This window comes from Hemitrygon akajei, chromosome 4, assembly GCF_048418815.1.
Source record: "Hemitrygon akajei chromosome 4, sHemAka1.3, whole genome shotgun sequence".
Taxonomy (NCBI): Eukaryota; Metazoa; Chordata; class Chondrichthyes; order Myliobatiformes; family Dasyatidae; genus Hemitrygon; species Hemitrygon akajei.
This window is the reverse complement of record NC_133127.1, coordinates 155,622,755-155,644,066: the sequence shown is the minus strand read 5'-3', so window position 1 is coordinate 155,644,066 and position 21,312 is coordinate 155,622,755. Positions and strand designations below refer to the sequence as shown.

Below are 21,312 nucleotides of genomic sequence, written 5' to 3'. Positions count from 1 at the left end.
CCTTTAAATGCTTCTGAATATTAGGTACATTTGGAAGCATTTTCAAAATAAAATCTTTACAAAGGCTTTCTTAGCATTTCATGAATGCAGTTCTGGCCTACTCATGTGAGCACAAGCCCTGCAACATGCTAGGCTTCAGGGAACAAGACAAATCGGAAGATATCATCAGACTGATCCTTAAGATAAGTGCAGCACAAGCACTTGTCTTAGTGGTGTCACAATTAGCAAATTGTCAGCCAATGGTTATTGAAAATATTGCATTGCATTTTGGTCAATATCAAGGTTGCCATTCAAGTTCAGTTACTCACATTGACATATTATCATCCCAACAAAGCACAGGAATATCCAATGCAGAAAACTGATCATAGCACCAAAAAAAGACTTTACCTCTGTGTCATAAGTTGGGTTGTAGTCATTGTATCCTGAATACAAATCATCTTCATCTAGTGCTGCCAAATGCACATGTTCCATTATTTCACCCTGTGAAACTAACAGAAACAGAGTTAAATCCAATGTTGGAACCAAAGGAGTTTATAATTTACATTAATTTTTGTCAGTGATATATACAGGAATATCTTTACCAATACTGATTCTAATTAATTTCATTGCCCCAAAAATGTCATTTGCAAACTGTTTTTGGGGTTCCACAAACTAGCTAGTGCACTGACTGAGAACACTTGTTACAAGTAAGGCTTTTAAATTTTATTAGTAGATTTTCCATGATGTTACTTATGGTCAGTTTTATATAAAAACTGATGCCACTCTTAAGAGTATGGTATTAAGGGCATAGGCGTTAATTGGGGCCAAGACACATTTTATTTATTAAACATTATCTGTGTCTCGCCTGGGCTGGTATCAAAGATCATAGCCTCCACTCAAGAACACTAGGTACAAAATTTCAAGTCGACTTGCCTGCGCAGTAAGAACTGCAACATCAGAAATCATTTAAATCATGGCATTCAACAGTGTGCAAAAGATTCCGTTTTGAAGACCAGTAAGTTATTTCTGATATGCTAACCAACATATATAGCACAAGAGATAAAAATGATCATTTCCACTGGATGAACTCAGCGATTCGAGCAGCATCTACGGACGGAAATGGATAGTCGAGTACTTTCCTCTGGACTACTTCAGGCACCCGCTGTCTCTCCTGTCTCCATTTTCACAATACTATTTGTGGAAGCATGCGATGCTCAGTTTAACTTTATGTTCTCATTGTTCAATAGGACTCTATTTGCCATAGAGCGAACCAGGTTGTGTATAACACTCAATAAACGCATTTCTTCCATTATATAATGTTATGAAATGGGCTAACTTCCAGACAAACTCCGTGCCACTTTTGAAAACCTTCCCCCTTAAAAACTGCGCAATCAAGAATAGGAAATAATAAATCTATTCGTCGTAAATACCTTTGTAGTCACTCGTACCGCCAACAGATTTTTTAAAAATAAATCAAACCAAAGCGGAACGGTCGCGATCCGACAATCAGGGCGCTCTTCCCACAATGCTAAGCGCCATTAGGTCAACTGACAAATTGAGCAAGTCGATTGGACGAGGTGCGGGGTTCTGGATGAAAGGACAGCTGTGATTGGCTGCGGGTGTAGAAGGTGTAGGCCACGTCCTGTTGCTGTGAGACCGGCGAGTAAACGAACTGAGAGCCGGAAGAAAGATCACATTCACATCATCCAATCTCATGGTTACGGGAGTTACCATGAATCCGTATGGATACTTCAGGAGAAGAGATGGAGAAAGGAAGAAAATCGATCCGTTTATGTGAATATATCTATACATCACGTTAAGATGATTCCCAAGTTATACATTGTACCGGGCACGTCACATATGTCTCAACACAACTATAAAGTATCAGATTTTAAGTTAACAATTGACCAAGCATTTTGAAACAAGAACAAGTAATAGGATACGGCTCTTTGAGCCTGCCCTCCTTTTAATTAGTTCGCCATACCCTATCAGCATCAAACTTGAATATGTTCCACGAATGAACAAACAAAATCCTCCGGCATCGAGAATTTCAAAATTCTCAGCCCTTTAAATCAAGACTGTCGTTTCATTTTAGATCCAAATCGCCAAACACCGTATCCTGAGATTATGCATTTAGTTCAAACTTCTCTAATTTGAGTAATCAGTTTTGAACATCTAATCAGTTTAATTCTTTTAATAATCTTCTAAACTCCATTGCCCATTCTTCTAAACTCCAGTGAGCATTGACCAAATTAGCTCAAACTTACTAAAATTCTCATCAAGCAACACAGGAATCAGTATAATGAATCTATATTACATCACTTTCAGAGCAAGTCTGTCCTGTCCATTGTAGAAGTGATGGATGAAATGGACTCCAAATTGCCATAAGTTTCTATGAATTTGATGGAAACTAGTCTCAGACACTTGGAATTCCTTCCTTAGTGTTGTTAGTTTCCTTATGACCATAATCTTCATTGTGTTTTAATGTTAATTAATCCTCAAATGTATGTAGTGCAATAATAAACTTACTTTAGTCAAAGAAAAGTACAGTATAGAAACAGGCCCTTTGGCTTATCTAGTCCAGGCCAAAACTATCTAATCTGCCTACTCTCATTGACCTGCTCACCATACCCCTACCATCCATGTACCCATCCAAATTTCTCTTAAACATTGAAATCGTGCTCACTTTGAAATAAGGTTAAATTTTTGTTTCTAAGGATGTCCAACAATCTCATTTTCTACTGCAAATAGTTATTCAACCTATTGATAATTTTTATTTTCATTAAGTTGAAGTTCAATTACCATTTAACCATCCATGCATATAGCCAAACAAAACAGCATACCTCTGGGGCCAAAGTGCAAAACATATAAACCAGCATCACAAAACATAATGCACATTGTACATATGGTTATGATAGCAGAGAAACATAGCAACAAAGAAAAAATATATAGCCCAAGTCCCTGGGTGGCATGGACTGTAGATTAATGGCAAATTGTCCTGTCATCCTGCATACTGTAATTCTGAAGAATCTGCCTCAACCATTTTCTCTGGCAGCTGATTCCATACATTTACCATGCACTATGTAAAAAAGGGTTGCTCCTCATGTCGTTATTAAACCTTTCACCTCTAACCTTAAAACAATTACCTTTAGTTTTTAATGCCCCAACGATGGGGTGGGGGGAAAGACCACTCACCCTATATGTGTCTCTCATGATATCACATACCCCTTTGAGACCACCTTTCAGTCTCCTGCACCCAATAAGCAAAGACCCAGCCTCTTCCCTTGAATCCTGGCAACATCCTCATAAAACTTTGTTGCAGTTTAATTACATCTTTCCTTTTAGAAGGTGATCAGAACTAAACACAATATTCTAAGTGTGGCCTCACGAAGTCATGTACAATCGCAACATATCTCCCAACTTTTATATGCAATACCCTGACTGATAAAGGCAAACATGCCAAAAGCCTTCCTCGTTGTCCTCTCTAACTGTGACTCCACTTTGAGAGAACTATACACTTGTCCTCTAAGGTCACTCTGTCCTACAGCAGTATCCGGAGCCCTTCCGTTCATTGTAAAAATTCTACCTTGATTTGTCCTTCTAAAATTTAACAGTTCGCACTTATCCATTAAATTCCATTTACCATCTGCCCACCTACGCAGCCAATCATTTCTTGATATTCCTCTTCACTGTCTGCGTACCACCTGTTTTAGTGACATCGCAAACTTAACAACTATTACTCATATATTCTCATACAAATCATTAATTATAGATGATAAATAGCAATGAGCCCAGCATCGACCCTGGTGCACAATCACGGACCTCTCGATCTTCCATCATCACCGTCTACTTCCTACCATCCAGCCAATATTGAATACCTCCAATATTTTCTATTTTGGTTTGTTTCCAATGACTGCAAGTTTTAATTTTTTTTCTTTCCCAGTAACACCTCCTGCTCGACTGGCGAGCCCCGATTTTGATCTGCCAATCAAGAGCTGTTGGCCAACGGGCTTTCACGTTGGTTTTGACGCTATTTGAGGGCGCCCCAGGAGTTGCGTACTGCTGGTCTGTCGAAAAATCTTATCGTTAAAAAGTGATCATGAACCGGTGTGAAAAGGGTAACATTTTAATCGTAGGAAGGTAATTGTATTGTTTGAGGCTCCTGTGGGAAAATGCACTATTCATTAAGATTCAGGGATCTATATTTTTAATGTTATATGTTGCAATACTTGTAATACATTTCTTTTATGCAATTTTATTCACCAGTGGAATCGTTGGACGGAACTGGGCCATGTTGTTTGCGAGTGCTGGGTACCGAGTAATTTTGCATGACACGGTTCATCAGCAGGTGACCTGTGCAATCGAAAGTATAAGGTATGGTGTGTTGCGACATACGGAAGTCACTAGCGCTTGCAGTTTGCATTCCAGATAGATAAATGGGTACTATGTTGATCCCTAAGGAAATTGCAGGGTCACAGTACCCTTACAGGGGCACAGATATACAAAATATTGGAAGAGGAGAAAGAATAAAAACTAAGTTACCTCAAACAGTCTAACAGGAGGGGGTCATCACTTCCCTGGATATAACTTGACTTATTATACAGCCTAATGGCCGAGGGTGAGAATGACTTCATATTGCGCTGTTTGGAACAGCACAATTGTCTTAGTCTATTACTAAAAGTGTTCCTCTGTTCAGCCAAGGTGGCGTGCAGAGGGTGAGAAACATGGCCCAGAATTGCAGGGAAGTAGGGTCCCGTGTTCGACCACAGCCTCCAGTGTGTCCAATTTGACTCCTATAACAGAGACAGCCTTCTAATCAGTTTATTGAGCCTGTTGGCATAACCCGTGTTGATACCATTGTTGCAGCACACCGCCACATAGGAGATTGGTGAAAACAGACTGGTAGAACATATGAAGGAGAGGCCTGCATACTCCAAAGGACCCCAATCTCCTCAGAAAGGTGACTCTGGCCCTTCTTGTACACAGCCTCTGTATTGGTGCTGCACTCAAGTCTGTCATCCGGGTGCATCCCCAGGTATTTGTAGGTCCTCACCATCAATAGTAAGGGAACAGTGCAGGCTTGGTCATCTGTCCTGCTGAAGGGTTTCAGCCAAAATGTCCACTGTACTTTTTTCCATAGATGCTGCCTGGCCTGCTGAGTTCCTCCAGTATTTTGTGTGTGTTGTTTGGATTTCCAGCATCTACAGATTTTCTCTTGTTTAGTCTAACTCATATATGTCAAACTCAAGGCCCGCGGGCCAAATCCGGCCCGCGGTGGAATTATCGTTGGCCCGCGAGATAATATCTAATTACTATTAAAGCTGGCCCCAGTAATCGAAGCGCCTATGGCGTATGATATGGCTAATGCTGAGTTTATTCAGGTACCAGGTTTTCAGGGTTTTTAGTGTTTATTCGGCAGTTTTGCTCGGCAGTCTTCTTCATAAGAAACGGAATTTGTAAAGTGAAACACTTTGTAGTTATAGCGGAGACTGAGACACATGAGAGCAGGCTGAAAAAACGGAGGCAACGAAAGCTGCGTTCGCACGCGTCCGACTGATCCGGCCCGCATGAAGCTGCATTTTGCTCAATCCGGCCCGTGACCTAAAATGAGTTTGACACCCCTGGTTTGCATTTTAATAAACATGATTGCTAATTTAGCTTTTCAATTGTTTAATGAAAGCTCGTTTGCTAGACAAAGCATCAAAGAGTTGAGGAATGTAGTCTACCTGAGAAGGGCACTAGGAATAGTGTCCTAACAGGCAGTGTCACTCAAAGAAACAGGCAAATCCATTACTGTTCACTTTTCACATAGAACTGTTGCCTGAGATTTTCATGTTGTTAACACTTAGGAGTTAATAATGCTTAAATTGGTTGTATGAGCCTTGGCTAAGTATGTATTTTTAATCTTGGATCTGAACCTGCTTCTTCATAATCTATTTAGTCCCCTGGCCAATTGTCAAAGTCAGAAAAATGAGCTATGATTGAATAACTGTATGCCAACTTTAGAAACAAAATTAATAACACTTGATTATGTGAGTAATGTCACAATTAGTGGAAAGAAATCATTGACAACCCGTTACAAAGGTAAGTTACAATTTATGCCAAAGTGATTAAGCATCAACTTAGTTAATTATAATTTTACAGTCACAAGCTTTTCTGTGTTTATGACTGCAATTAATTTTGGATCAGATTACCTTAAGAGCTGATAAATTAACTAAGTGCCCAAGTATTTCTTGTAGTAAGCAATTTTTCAAAAAATGATGATATCCGTTATATTTGACTTCTCTCGGGTAGAGGGGGTGAATGAAGAGAGTGTTAGTCTTCAATGATGTCTTTTATGCTTTGTCGAGTGGCTATTGAATCTAATTGATTACCTAATATACCTCTTTTGTAGTGTTATTTGTTCTAGGGGTAATCAATAATCTGTGTTTGGGTTTGCTTTAGAAATCTAATCTTGTCAACAGACAAAACCCAAGCTAACATACTTTAATCCTTTGTTTCCTTTCTGACAATCCATTTGCTATCAAAGAAGTTCTCTTAATCAAGAGTTAATTTATCTAAAGAATTTATCTTATTGGAAATACCTTGAATTTACATTGAACTACCTGAACTAACATGAAACACTGAGTAAAATATAGCATTTATTTCCATAAATTTAGAATCCAAAATTGAAAGATTTGCATTCAGTTATATATAGTCTTGGTATCTAGAATATCAGTATCTGTATTGGAAATTGTACTTAGATTCATCTAATGCTTCTTGAGAAAGAGAAATAAGCTTTGGGGTTGGTACATTATAATTCACCAAAATATAACAGATCTTGAACTAGTAGGTTTAATGCTCCGTGCTGGTCTTGTATCTCTTTTAGAAGTTTGAGGAGCACTAAATATGTTGCTTATTGTAGTAAAACTCTATAAATAGGGTCAAATATAAGGAAAAGGAAAGTTGCTCTAGTTTACAACAGTATTTAACTCCACAAGTTAAAGTTTGAGTTTATTTGCTTTTTAATTAAACAAAGTGAATTAAAAAATATGTAATTTTGCTCTATATTCACCTTGTGCATTTATCTGCCTGCTATATTTAATGAAATTACTAACTTTTTTTCCTCTAAGTGACTATACCAACCCATGTGAAATATCTACTCTGAGCCTATTCCCCTCCTGACAAGACTAAAACCAAATTGATGGTGAAAGGGGAAAAACTGACTAGTTCAATATCTGTTATAATTTTGGTGAATTGTAATGTACCAACTCCAAGGTTTATTTAACTTTCCTAAAAAGTGTTATATGAAATGGAGTATAATTTTCAGATACAGGTATTATATCTGAGAATATTGCTGTTGGGACAATAAGAAACAATATGGCTCAGGAAATAAAAATGATTGTGATATAAGATTTTAAAGCAATTGAGTCAAAGCTTTATCAAATTCTATTCCTAAGGAATATGGGGATTAGACCTAAAGAGCAACTAAAAGGAAGAATTAAAATCAAGAATGCTCAGAAGATCAGAAATGGAGGATTGCAGTTATATGATGGAAGTTTGAAATGGGAAAGGGGCAAAGCTCTGGTGGGATTTTGAAAGGCAACATCCATTATTAATGATCCCCAGCTCCCAGGGCATGCCCTTTTCTCACTGTTACCATCAGGTAGGAGGTACAGAATCCTGAAGGATCACACTCAGCAATTCAGGAACAGCTTCTTCCCCTCTGCCATCCAATTCCTCAATGGACATTGAACCCTTGGACACTACCTCACTTTTTAAATATATATTATTTGTTTTTTGCACAATTTAAAATCTATTCAATATTTCATAATTTATTTACTTATTATTGGTTTTTTTCATCTATATTATGTATTGCATTAAACTGCTGCTGCTAAGTTAACAAATTTCATGTCACATGCCAGTGATAATAAACCCGATTCTGAAATATCCACATAAACTGCCAGTTAAGATGTCGGTTATGGGTCCGTGAGAGCATTTGAAAAATAATTGGGACTCCCTGTGAAATAAGGCAAAGCAATAGTTTTTACTGGTAACACATACAAAATGCTGGTGGAACACAGCAGGCCAGGCAGCATCTATAGGGAGAAGCACTGTCAACGTTTCGGGCCTCCCTATAGATGCTGCCTGGCCTGCTGCTTTCCACCAGCATTTCGTGTGTGTTACTTGAATTTCTAGCATCTGCATATTTCCTCATGTTTAATTTTTACTGGTGGTGTGTTTTAAGGTGGGTGCAATTATGAAGTTAACCAAGACTTTGTTGGAACAGTCACATTTAAACTAAATGTGCTAGTAAAGTGTGAGAATGTTAGGGAGATGAATATTCTTTGGTAGAAACTTTGATTTCTGACATGAGGTATTCCCCTTGTGGGATGGGGCTTGCCTTCTCTTAGAGATTATTATTTTGCAGCACAGTTGAGAGCTGTGATATGTTGGTGCAACCCGTCATATGACGCTCAATGGAAAAACATTGAGGAGCAGGTACTTCCCATCCCCATACAAGCAATTTTGGCTGATAACAACCTGCAAAGGTACATAAATACTATTGATAACCCATGTGTGAAATTGACTCTTAAAATATGGAAAACCACTATAAAAGAATATAATCTAGAGGGAGATATTGCAATTCTTAAATGGTGTGCATATGATTCTGATTTTACACCAAATAAATTGGATGCTAGATTTAAGGACTGGACAGCTAAAGGAATAATAGTTCTTTGCAACATAATGAAAGAAGGTACACTGGTCAGTTTTGAACTGCTTAAAGAAAAACACTTATTAGAAAAACAAGATTTTTATCGGTTTTTACAGATGCGACATGTTAATAAGACACTTAAAAATGTAACCAAGGCAAGTACATGCTTGATAGAGCTATTTAGAAAAGCATATAATTCAGATAACGGTAGTAGAATCATTTCAATCATGTATAAGGGGTTGTCAAATCTTAAAACATATTTAACTTCATACATTAAAACAAAATGGAAGGAGGAATAATTATATCTGAGGAAGAATGGACAACAATATGGAGATATCAATGGAAGTGTACCAATTCACAGAAATGGAGGGAGTTTGGATGGAAAAACTTGATAAGATATTTTATTACACCCTCTCAGAAATCCCATTATGATAGTAACCTCCCTGTTTGCTGGAGAAATTGTGGAAATCAAAATGCAAATCATTATCATATTTTTTGGGACTGCACTGTTATCAAAAACTATTGGAAGGGGATACACAATGCCCTACAAGACATCTTTAAATGTAAAATACCCTTAGAGAGTAAGAGCATATATTTTGGATATATACCTCAAGAATGGTTGAAAAGAGATAAATATTTAATGAATATACTGCTGGTGGCTGGTAAAAAGACTCTTACTAGGAAATGGTTATCACAGGAGAGCCCAACTTTAAATACATGGATGGAAATTACAATGGACATTTACAAAATGGAGAAGATAACAGCATCTGTTAATCATAGGCTGGAACAATTTGATTCATACTGGGAAAAATGGTTTAACTACATAATGCCTCATAGGCCTGATTTTATTCTCACAAATCAATGAATCTGTTGTAAAAAAAGATTCCTCCCTACTTGTACATAGTTCTTTCCTTTTGCTTGTTTTTTTCTTCCCACTCTTTTCTGTAAGTATATACCTCAGATAAATACTTTGTGGAGATTTGTGATATATATGATTATATATGTACAATGTCTGAAATACATCTTATGGAAATGTTTGTCTGATGAACTTCAATAAAAAAATAAATTACAAAAAAGAAATATTCTCCTTGTTTCTGTCCCTGTCTTCAGAGTATTTCTGTCGTTTTCATACAAATTGTGCTGCTCTGTTCCTGTTTTTGCGTAGACTGGAAGGATAGAGGTCATGTGTTTTTGAGCTTGCTGCGGTTTTTGTTGAATTACTGATACTGTACAGGAAGAGGCATATTTGCCAGTGCTGCAGGATATTTCAGCCTTTTCTGAGATCCTGGATCATCATCAGCGTCTGCTGATGACCCACTGCCTGAAAGTACAAGGGTCCTTCTGATGAAAGTGCTCCCAACTTCTGTTGGGCAGCAAGTTCCAGCATTTGGGACCTGTGATTTCTTTTTCCAAATCAAGATGGTGTGCAACCTGCTGTTAATTGTACTTGCTTATGCTCAACACTCCCCTCTTTGGAAGAGACTGGGTTCAGAGATGCTGTTTGGTGGGGGTATCGTGTGTGTGTTTTTTAGATTGAACTTTGAATGCTGTTCTTGATGGCTTCCCATCAGAATGCTGATGATTGAGAATAGATTGGACAGTAATTAACTGGATTGGATTTGTGCTGTGTTCTGTAAACAGGTCAAACTTGGGCAACTTTCCAGATTGTCAGATAAATGCTAGTGCTGTAGTTGTACTGGAGTGGTTCAAAGTTCAAGTTCAAAGTAAGTTTATTATTAGAAGTATGCGTATGTCATATATGCTACTTTGAGTTGTGATTTCTTGGTATTCACAGTAGAATGGAGAAATACAATACAATCAGTGAAAATCTACACACAAAGACTGACAAAGAACCAATGTGCTAGAGAAGACAAAGCTGTTCATATTTATATATAAATAAATAATACTGAGATCATGGGTAGAGTCCTTGAAACTGAGCCTGTCGGTTATGGAATCGGTTCAGATTTGAGGTGTGTGACGAGCCTGATGGCTGTAATGTAATACCTGTTCCTGAACCTGGTAGTGTGGGACTCAAGGCTCCTGTACCACCACCCTGATGGAGAAGAGAGCATGGCCTGGATGTGTGGGACACCTTGATGTGGTTGTTGCTTTCTTGAGGCAGTGCTCCTTGTAGATATGCCGGGGCATGCAGATTCAGATTCCATTTGTGTGAGTTTCTGCTTTTCAGGAATGTCCAATTTTACACTGCCAGGTTTGTTCTGAGCCTATCCCTTTAGCACAACATGTTGGAGTCTTCTTGGTTTGAACACAACTGTCTTTGCAAAGACTGGTACAGAGGTTACTTCTGATACTATCATCTACTCCAGGAAAATCGGTCAGGATAATGTCAGGGGTTGGTTCATGCTCTAAAAGTTGCAAATCCAGAATGACAGCCATCTTTCAGGAATTGGTCAATGCTCAGTCAATGCTGTTGTACTAACCCTCTTCCCCACCCCCCGATGTACAAACTGAAGTACCCCACCTAGAATATATTCTTCTCCTTGTTAAACTAGTTTAGTTCTCTGTATACATTTTATAGTTACGCATATTCCCTAAGAGTGAATTTTTATACAAGCGGCAGTTTATATAACTTGCGTTTGATCGCCTTACAAGGTCTGAAAAGGGATTTTTTTTTCCGGCCTACCCCTTGTTCTGGGCAGTTGGTTTTTCATCTTTGCATGAGCAGTTCACTGGTAGTAATAGAGGTACTTGGCATGTTTTTCAAAGAAAAAAGCGAACCAATAATTAGAATAGTGGTGAAGTTGTTGTAGGCCTAACAAGGTGGGACTAAAAGTCACTTTGCGGTATAGTTTACCAGCGGAGAGGGTGGAGTTTACCGACTTTGGCTGAAGAGACTTCAGTGAGGAGGCACATTTGTGTAGCGGGTACAGCTTTTGTGGTGGTTGAATAAAGAGTCACCAAACTAAACTAATTAAATGAAGGAAGGAAGATGCAGGATCAGGTGATAAGCTGTTGCTACATGATGTAGGAACTGGTGGATCTCACTGTGGTTCCTGGTGACAAGTGCTGGCTGCTCAAGGAACTCGGGCTCAAAGTTGATAGCTGGGAGTCTGAGCTTCCAATGCTGCAGCACATCAGGGGGGGGGGGGGGGGAGAGTTACCTGGATTCTCTGTTTCAGGAGGTAGGCAACTCATTAGATTAGCTGCCTCAAATTCGGTCTGTAGTCAGGGAAAAGAGGGTGTGACTGCAAGTCAGGCAGGAAGTGGGATCCAAGAGACGGTGCTGGAGGAGCCTCAGCCCTTGAGCTTGTCCAACAGGCCTGAGATTTTTGCTCCCTGTGTGGATGAGAGTGGGGGCTGTAGGAAGGATGAACAACTTAACTGTGGCACCGTGGTTCAGGGAGCCATTCAAGAGGGGGAGAGAAGAGAAATGTAGTGGTAATTGGGGATGGTACAGTCAGGGGAATAGATAGAGTTCTCCGCAGGGATAGAGTGTCCCGAAGGTTGTGTTGCCTGCCTCTTGTCCAGGTTCGGGATATTTTATCTTTACTGAGAGAAATTTGCAGTGGGAGGGGAAAGATTCATTTGTCATGGATATCAGGTAATATGGAAGGATAGGCAGAAAGGTAAAGGAGGTGGGGCAGCACTCTTAAATAAGAATAAGATCAGGGAGATAGAGACAGTATAAGATTTAAGGAGCAGAATATTGAATACATCTGGGTAGAGATTGGGAACAGTAAAGGGAAAAATCACTGGTGGGAGTTGTCTATCGGCAAATAATAACATTACAGTGGCACATGCAATAAACAGAAATATCTGAGGCATGTAAGAATGGAACAGCAGTTATCATGGGAGACTTTAACTTGCATATAGATTGAATGAATCATATTGGTCGAGGCAGTCTTGAGGAGGACTTCATAGAATGCATACATAATAGCTTTCTTGAACAGCATGTTAATGAACCTACAAGGGAATCTGCTGTCTTGGATCTGGTCCTGTGCAGTGAGACATGTAAAATTAGCAATTTTTTTTGGTAGTTTTTTTTATTGAAGTTCATCATCAAACAAACATTTCCGTAAGATGTATTTCAGATATTGTACATATACATCATATAATCATATATGTCACTAATCTCCACATAATATTTATCTGAGGTATGCACTTATAGAAAAGAGTGGACAGAAAAAACAAGCAAAAGGAAAAAACTATGTACAAGTAGGGAGGGATCTTTTTTACAACAGATTCATTGATTTGTAAGAATAAAATCAGGCCTATGAGGCATTATGTAGTTAAACCATTTTTCCCAGTATGATTAATTGTTCCAGTTTATGATTAACAGATGCTGTTATCTTCTCCATTTTGTAAATGTCCATTGTAATTTCCATCCCTGTATTTAAAGTTGGGCTCTCCTGTGATACCCCATTTCCTAGTAAGAGTCTTTTTACCAGCCACCAACAGTATATTCATTAAATATTTATCTCTTTTCAACCATTTTTGAGGTATATATCCAAAATATATGGTCTTACTCTCCAAGGGTATTTCACTTTTAAAGATGTCTTGTAGGGCATTGTGTATCCCCCTCCAATAGTCTTTGATAACAGGGCAGTCCCAAAAGATATGATAATGATTTGCATTTTGATTTCCACAATTTCTCCAGCAAACAGGGAGGTTACTATCATAATGGGATTTCTGAGAGGGTGTAATAAAATATCTTATCAAGTTTTTCCATCCAAACTCCCTCCATTTCTGTGAACAACTGGCACACTTCCATTGGTACCTCCATATTATTGTCCATTCTTCCTCAGATATAATTATCCCTCTTTCCTTTTCCCATTTTGTTAATGTATGAAGTCGAATGTGTTTTAAGATTTGACAATCCCTTATACATGCTTGAAATGATTCTACTACCGTTATCTGAATTATATGCTTTTCTAAATAGCTCTATCAAGCATGTACTTGCCTGATAAGATTTTGCACTTTAAGCGTCTTATTAACATATTGTCGCATCTGTAAATACCGATTTGTAAAAAAATCTTGTTTTTCTAATAAGTGTTTCTCTTTAAGCATTTCAAAACTAAACAGTGTTCCTTCTTTCATTATGTTGCAAAGAACTGTTATTCCTTTAACTGTCCAGTCCTTAAATCCAGCATCCAATTTATTTGGTGTAAAATCCAAGTCATGTGCACACCATTTAAGAATTGCAATGTCTCCCTCTAGATTATATTCTTTTATAGTGGTTTTCCATATTTTAAGAGTCAATTTCACCCATGGGTTATCAATAGTATTTATGTACCTTTGCAGGTTGTTATCAGCCAAAATTGCTTGTATGGGGACAGGAAGTACCCGCTCCTCAATGTTTTTCCATTGAGCGTCATATGATGGGTTGCACCAACATATCACAGCTCTCAACTGTGCTGCAAAATAATAATCTCTAAGAGAAGGTAGGCCCCATCACCCCTTTTCCTTTGCTAATTGCAAAGTTTTGAGACGAATTCTAGGCCTTTTACCCTGCCAAATATACCTTGATAACATCTTGTACCATTCATTGAATTGATTTTGATTAATCTCTATTGATACTGAAAGATTGGTCTGAAAGAGATTTAACAGTCTGGGCAGTATATTTATTTTAAAAGACTCAATCCTTGAACTGAGACTGAAGAAAGGAATTGGATTCCATCTTGCCATATCTTTCTTAATTTTTTTTATATAAAGGCTGATAATTACATTCTGATAATTTTGCCAAATCTTTTGGCATAATGATGCCCAAATATTTGAAAGACTCCGTGTGCCATGCCCAGGGATATCTACTTTCAATTTAAAATTAGCACTCTTTCAAAACAGAGGTGCTGGGAAATTTCTTTAGCCAAAGGGTGGTGAATTTGTGGAATTTGTTGCCACATTCAACTGTGGAGGCCAGGTGGTTGTATTTAAGGCAGAGGTTGATTAGACATGGCATCAAAGGTTACAGGGAGAAGACCAGGAATTGATTGAGGAGGAGGAAAAAAAAGGATCAGCCATAATTGAATGGCGAAGCAGACTTAATGGGTCAGATGGCCTAATTCTGCTCCTATGTCTTATTGTCTTATAGTTAGCGATCCTCTGGGAAAGAGTGATCACAGTATAAATACAAATGGAGGTTGCAATAGTTTGATCTACAACCAGTGTATTATGTCTAAATAAGGGATACTGCAACAAGACGAGAGAGGATAGGGTTGGATAGGGTAGACTGGCAACACAGGCTATATGGTGGGACAGTTGAGAAATAGTGGAAGACTTTCAAAGCGATTTTTCGTGGTGCTCAATGTAAGTATATTCCAGTTAAAAGCAAGGACAGTTAGGGTGGGGAGAGCCGGCCATAGATAACTAAGGAAATGAAGGAAGGCATCAAACTAAAAGCTCTTGCGTACAAAGTCACCAAGAGTAGTGGGAAACTGGAAGATTGAGAAAACTTTAAAAAGCAGCAAAGAACCGCTAAGGGAGCAATAAAGAAAAGGAAGATGGGTTATGAAAATAAACTAGCACAAAATATAAAAACAGATAGTAAAACTTTTTTAAAAAATTGTATAAAGAGGAAAAGGGTAGCCAAAGTGAACGTAGGTCCCTTGGAGGACAAGAGGGGGATTTGATATTGGGTAATGAGAAAATGGCTGAGGTTTTGAATGACTATTTTGTGTTGGTTTTCAAGATGAAGGACGTGTCTAACATGCCGAAGAGAGATGATATGGATGCAATGGGAGTTAAGGACCCTGATACAATAACTATCACTAAAGAGGTAGTGCTGAGCAAACGTGCAGGCCTAAAAATGGACAAGCCCCCGGTCCTGATGGAATGCATCCCAGTTCACTGAAGAAAATAGCAGAGGTTATAGTTGAGGCTTTACCAAAATTCTCTGGACTCTGGAAGAAGCCGAATGTCATGCCACCATTCAAAAAAAGGATGTAGACAAAAGTCAGGTAATTATAGGTCATTTAGTTTGACATCCGTAGTTGGGAAAATGCTTGAAGCTATCATAAAATAAGAAATAGCGAGACATCTAGGAAGAATTGGATTCATCAGGCAGACGCAGCATGGATTCAGCAAAGATAGGTCCTGTTTGACAAACTTACTAGAGTTCTTTGAGGCTACAACGAATGCAGTGAATAGACGGGAACAGATGGATGTTATTTACTTGGTTTTCCAGAAGGCATTTGATAATGTGCCACATAAAAGACGTATCCATAAGATTAGGATGCATAGAGTTGGGGTGATGTATTAGCATGGATAGAGAAATGGTTAACCAATAGAAAGCAGTGAGTTGGAATACATTGGTGTTTCTCTATCACAATTAGTGGTGAGTGGTGTGCTGCAGGGGTCGGTGCTGGGCCTGCAACTGTTCACGATATACATTAACGATCTGGAAGAGGGCACTGAGTGTAGTGTATCTCAGTTTGCTAATGACGTTACATTGAGTGGAAAAACAAATTGTGCAGAGGATATGGGGAGTCTGCAGAGAGAGAGATAGACAGGTTAAGTGAGTGGGCAAGGGTCTGGCAGATGGAGTACAATATTGGTAAATGTGAGGTCATCCACTTTGGAATGAAAAATGGAAGGTCAGATTATTTAAATAGTAAAAGATAGTAGCATGCTGCTGTGCAGAAGGACTTGGGAGTGCTAATGCATGAATCGCAAGGGTTAGTTTGCAGGTGCAGCAGGCTATCAAGGCAAATGGAATGTTAGCTTTTATTGCTGGAGGGATTGAATTTAAGAGCAGGGAGGTTATGCTGCATCTGTACAGGGTTAATGTTGAGGCTGCACCTGGAGTACCACGTGCAGTTCTGGTCTCCTTACTAGAAGTCTATACTGGCTTTGGAGGCGGTGGAGAGGATGTTCACCAGGTTGATTCCCGAGATGAGGGAAATTCCGTTATCTGAGCTGTATGTAGGTACACTGATGGGTAATCTGCCTCACCCTTTCTTTGCCATCAGCTTAGAGACTTGCTTTTTCACACTTTTTACTTTCATGTTTTAATTACTTTGTCTTTTTGTGTGTTATTATTTGCATTTTATTATTGAATGTCTTTTCAAAATAAGAGTTTAAATTTAACGAAATAAATTAAACCTCACTTTGATGGGTTAGTGCAGCCATCAACTTTGCCCCCACCACGCATACAGTAGAGAAGGTAACCATTTGACCAATGTAATTACACCTGTTTCAAAAGAATTCATCTGGACTCACTTGCTCAAACCTAGAGATCTTTTGCTTTCAAATGCCTTTGTAGCTCGTTTTTAACATAGCAACTGAATCGGTGTTTATCAAGAGGGATTATGGATCATGCCATTTCAAGACTCCACCACAAACGTGTTTTCCCCTCCCGTCCACTTTCAATGTTAAAAAAGGATTGCTCTTCACGATCCCCGATCCACTCTTCAGTCCCTGCCTGTTACTCCCACTTGCAGTCCTTCCAATCTGGTGTCCTGCATTTGTTATTCTCAATGTGGCCTCTACATTGGACAAACTAAACATAGGTTGGGTGACTGATTGCTTTGCAGAGTGACTGTATTCAGTTCATTGGACTGACCCCGAGCTTCTGGTTGTCTATATTTCTAATTCACAATCCATCCACTTCCACTCTGACTTCTGTATCTGTGGCCTACACGGTACAATAGACCCAATGTAGGGTCAAGGAACAACATCTTTCATCTGTGCAATATGCAAAGTATACAACATCACTCAGACTTCGTAACATTAGCATGACCTATTACACGCAGTAGGTTAGCTGCACATTTCATGGCTGGGTTATTTCACTTGATTATTGACATTTCCTTGTTCCACCCATTGCCACCTTCGCTGCTATTTAGACTAACTTGATTTCTCTCTTTCTAAGTTCTGATAAATGGTCTTTGACCTGAGGGACAGTGTCTCACCTATTGGGCTCTTCCAGCATTGCCTGTTTTTATTTAACCATAAGATATAGGAGCAGAATTAGGCCATTTGGCCCATCAAGACTGCTCCACCAGTTCATCATGACTGATACAATTTTCCTCTCAGCCCCAATCTCCTGCTGTCTTCTCCATCCCTTCATGCCATGACCAACCAAGAATCTGTCAGCCTCTGCCTTAGATGTATATAAAGACTTGGCCTCTATCGCTGCCAGTGGCAAGGAATTCAACAGGTTCACCACTCTCTGGCTAAAGAAATTCCTCCTCATCTCAATTCTAAAAGGATGCCCCTCTATTCTGAGGCTGTGTCCTCTAGTCATAGACTCTCCCACCATAGGGAATATCATCTCCACATCCACTCTATCAAGGCCTTTCACCATTCGATAGATTTCAATGAGGTCACCCCTCATGCTTTTGAATTCGATTGAATCCAGGCCCAGAGCCATCAAATGCTCCTCATATGACAAGCCATTCAATCCTGGAATCCTGGAACCTCCTTTGAACCCTCTCCAGGTTCAGCATGGCCAAGTGGTTAAGGCGTTGGTCTAGTGATCTGAAGGTCACTAGTTCAAGCCTCAGCTGAGGCAGCGTGTTGTGTCCTCGAGCGAGGCACTTAACCACACGTTGCTCTGCAGCGACACCGGTGCCAAGCTGTATCGGCCTAGTGCCCTTCCCTTGGACAACATCGGTGGCGTTGAGAGGATGGACTTGCAGCCTGGGCAACTGCCGGTCTTCCATACAACCCTGCCCAGGCCTCCGTCAACATCGAAATTGATGGACAGCCGAAGAAGAAGAGTTTCAGCACATTCCTTCCAAGATGAGGGGTCCAAAACTGCTCACAATACTCCAAATAAGGCATCACTAGTACTTTATCAAGTCTCAACATTGTATCTTTGTTTTTTGTTTTTCTCGAGTCCACTTGAAATTAATGCTAATATTGCACTTGCCTTCCTCACCACAGATTCAACCTACAAATTAACCTTTAGGGATGCTACCTGGCCTGCTGAGTTCCTCCAGCATTTTGTGTGTGTTGTCCATTTGTACAAGGAATCCCAAATCCCTTTGCACCTTTTTTTTTGTATTTTCTCTCCATTTAGAAAATAGTTTACCTCTCCATTTCTTCTACCAAAGTGCATGACCGTACACTTCTGATACTGTATTCCATCCACCATTTTGATGCCCATCTCCCTAATCTAAGTCCTTCTGCAGCCTCTCTACTTCCTCACAACTATTTGCCCCTCCACCTATCTTTATATCATCTGCAAACTTTTCAACAAAGTCATCAATGCCGTCATCCAAATCATTGACATATAACGTAAAAAGAATCAGTTCCAACACACACCCCTGTGGTACAGCACTAATCTCTAGTAGCCAACCACAAAAGGCTCCCTTTATTCCCACTCTTTGCTTCCTGCCAATCAGCCACTGCTTTATCCATGCTAGAATTTTCCCCGTAATACCATGGACTGGTAGCTTGTTAAGCAGTCTCACATGTGGCACCTCGTCAAAGGCCTTTTGAAAATCCAAGTACACACCAGCAGCTGATTCTCCTTTGTTCACTCTGCTTGTTATTTCGTCAAAGAATTCTGACAGATAGGTCAGGCGAGATTTTCCCTTGAGGAAACCATGCTGACTAAGGCCTATTTTATCATGTGCCTTCGAGTATCCTGAGACCTCATTCTTAATAATTGATTCCAACATTTTCTCAACCACTCATGTCAGACTTACTGGCCTATAGTTTCCTTTCTTCTGTCTCTGTCCCTTCTTGAAGAGTGGAGTGACACTTGCAATTTTCCAGTATTCCAGCCTCCAGTGATTCTTGAAAGATTATTACAGTACTAATGCCTCCACAATCTCTTCAGCCACCTCTTTCAGAACCCTGGGGTATACACCATCTGATCCAGGTGACTTGCCTACCTTTAGACCTTTCAGTTTCCCAAGAACCTTCTCTTTAGTTATGGTATCTTCACGCACTTCATGACCCCTGACACCTGGCACTTCCATCATACTGCTAGTGTCTTCCACAGTGAAGTTGAAACAAATACTTATTCAGTTTGTCCACCATTTCCTTGTCCCCTAGTGTCGTTTTCCAGTAGTCTGATCTCCACTCTCGCAAGTTTTTTAGTTTCTGTATCTGAAGAAACTTTTGGTATCCTCTTTAATATTTGATTACGTACTTTCATATTCCATCTTTACCTTAATGACTTTTTTAGTTGCCTTCTGGTATTTAAAAGTTGCCCAAACTTCTAACTTCCCACTAATTTTTGCTCTGTTATATCACCTCTCTTTGGCTTTCATGTTGGCTTTGACTTCTCTTGTTAGTCATGGTTGTGTCACCTTTCCTTTAGAATACTTCTTCCCCTTTGGGGTGTATATATGATATGCCTTCCAAATTGCTTACAGAAATTTCAGCCATTGCTCCTCTGCCATTACCCAATCAACTCTGGCCAACTCCTCTCGCCCATGACTCTGTAATTCCCTTTAATACTGTAATACTGATACATCTGACTTTAGCTTCTCCTCAAAGTTCAGGGTGAATTTGATCATATTATGATCACTTTCCCTTACGGGAGCTCTCTAATCAATTATTCACGATGGATACATCCCACATCCTCCCCCCCCCCCCCCCCCCCCCAGCTGCCTAAAGATGAGGCAAGAAACAGGCACACCCCATCACAGCATTAGTGATCTGGAATAGGAAAATGAGAGGAGTAATGATAACCTGATCAGGGCAGACCCTGTTCTTTACTCTTCTGGGGTTAAGGATAAAACAGAGGAATAGATAAAGATATGAGTATGAGCAAAATATAGCAAAGCAAACATACAAGAAATGACCCATGATACTGCATTAGTTATATAAAAAGCAACAGTCTCCAAAACTCCACTCTTGCCTGGAGTCTTCCAACTGAGAAGACACTTTACCTGTGAGTCTATTGGGGTCATAAACTGTATCTGGTGCTCCCAGTGTCGCCTCCTGTATAGCGATGAGAGCTGACGTAGATTTGGAGACCACTTCATTGAGCACCTACACTCGGTCCACCAGAACAAGTGGGCTCTCCCAGTGGCCACGAATTTTAATTCCACTTTCCATTCCCATTCCGATGTGGCAATCCACGGTCGCCTCTACTGTTGCGATGAGGCCACACTCTGGTTGGGGGAACCTCCAATCTGGGTAGCCTCCAGCCTGATGACGTGAACATCAATTTTTCGAACTTCTGCCCCCTCCCCTCACCATTCCCCATTGTCATTTCCCTCTCTCATCTTATCCCCTTGCCTGCCCATCGCCTCCCTCCGGTGCTCCTCCCCCTTTTCTTTCTTCCATGGCCTTCTGTCCTCTCCTATCAGACTCTTTCCCCCCCCCCCCCACCTCTATCTTTCACCAGTCAATTTCCCAGCTCATTACTTCATCCCTCCCCCCACCCCCGTGACCTATCACCTTGTGGTTCTCTCTCCCTTCCCCCACCTTTTAAATCTACTCCTTTTTTTCTCCAGTCCTGCTGAAGGGTCTCAGCCCAAAACGTCGACTGTACTTTTTTATAGAGGCTGCCTGGCCTGCTGAGTTCCTCTAGCATTTTGTGTGTGTTGCTTAAAACTTCATCCTTGCAAACTTCAACAGTTCTGCACTACAAGAAAGAACACTACAAAAACAGTTCCAGTGGCTGGGGGAATTATCCATTGGGAAAACTGCAAAAAAAAACTGTGGCACAGTGTCCAAGTAGAGCCAATCCACACAGAAATAATATTTGCAACTGCAGAAGC

At 39.8% G+C, this 21,312-nt stretch overlaps 2 protein-coding genes across 4 annotated transcripts in view; one reads left to right on the top strand and one right to left on the bottom strand.

The window, feature by feature from the left end:
- Positions 1-3,700, bottom strand: part of ift88 (intraflagellar transport 88 homolog) — an 86,915-nt gene extending 83,215 nt beyond the window's left edge. Inside the window, exons 1-2 of one of the 3 annotated variants that reach the window (XM_073043694.1) lie at positions 3,623-3,700; positions 388-488 (exon numbers count right to left, since the gene is read on the bottom strand). In XM_073043694.1, coding sequence (XP_072899795.1) covers positions 388-471 — 84 coding nt within the window. In that variant the 5' untranslated portion in view covers positions 472-488; positions 3,623-3,700. Of the gene's footprint in view, positions 1-387; positions 489-1,409; positions 1,692-3,622 lie in introns of those variants that run through there. The other 2 variants (XM_073043692.1, XM_073043695.1) reach the window with 2 other exon arrangements.
- A 72-nt stretch (positions 3,701-3,772) lies between these two features.
- The window catches only part of cryl1 (crystallin, lambda 1), an 81,127-nt gene continuing 63,587 nt past the window's right edge, over positions 3,773-21,312 (top strand). Inside the window, exons 1-2 of the mRNA XM_073043696.1 lie at positions 3,773-4,119; positions 4,246-4,353. Of these exons, the coding sequence (XP_072899797.1) occupies positions 4,079-4,119; positions 4,246-4,353 (149 nt within the window). The 5' untranslated portion in view covers positions 3,773-4,078. The remainder of the gene's footprint in view (positions 4,120-4,245; positions 4,354-21,312) is intronic.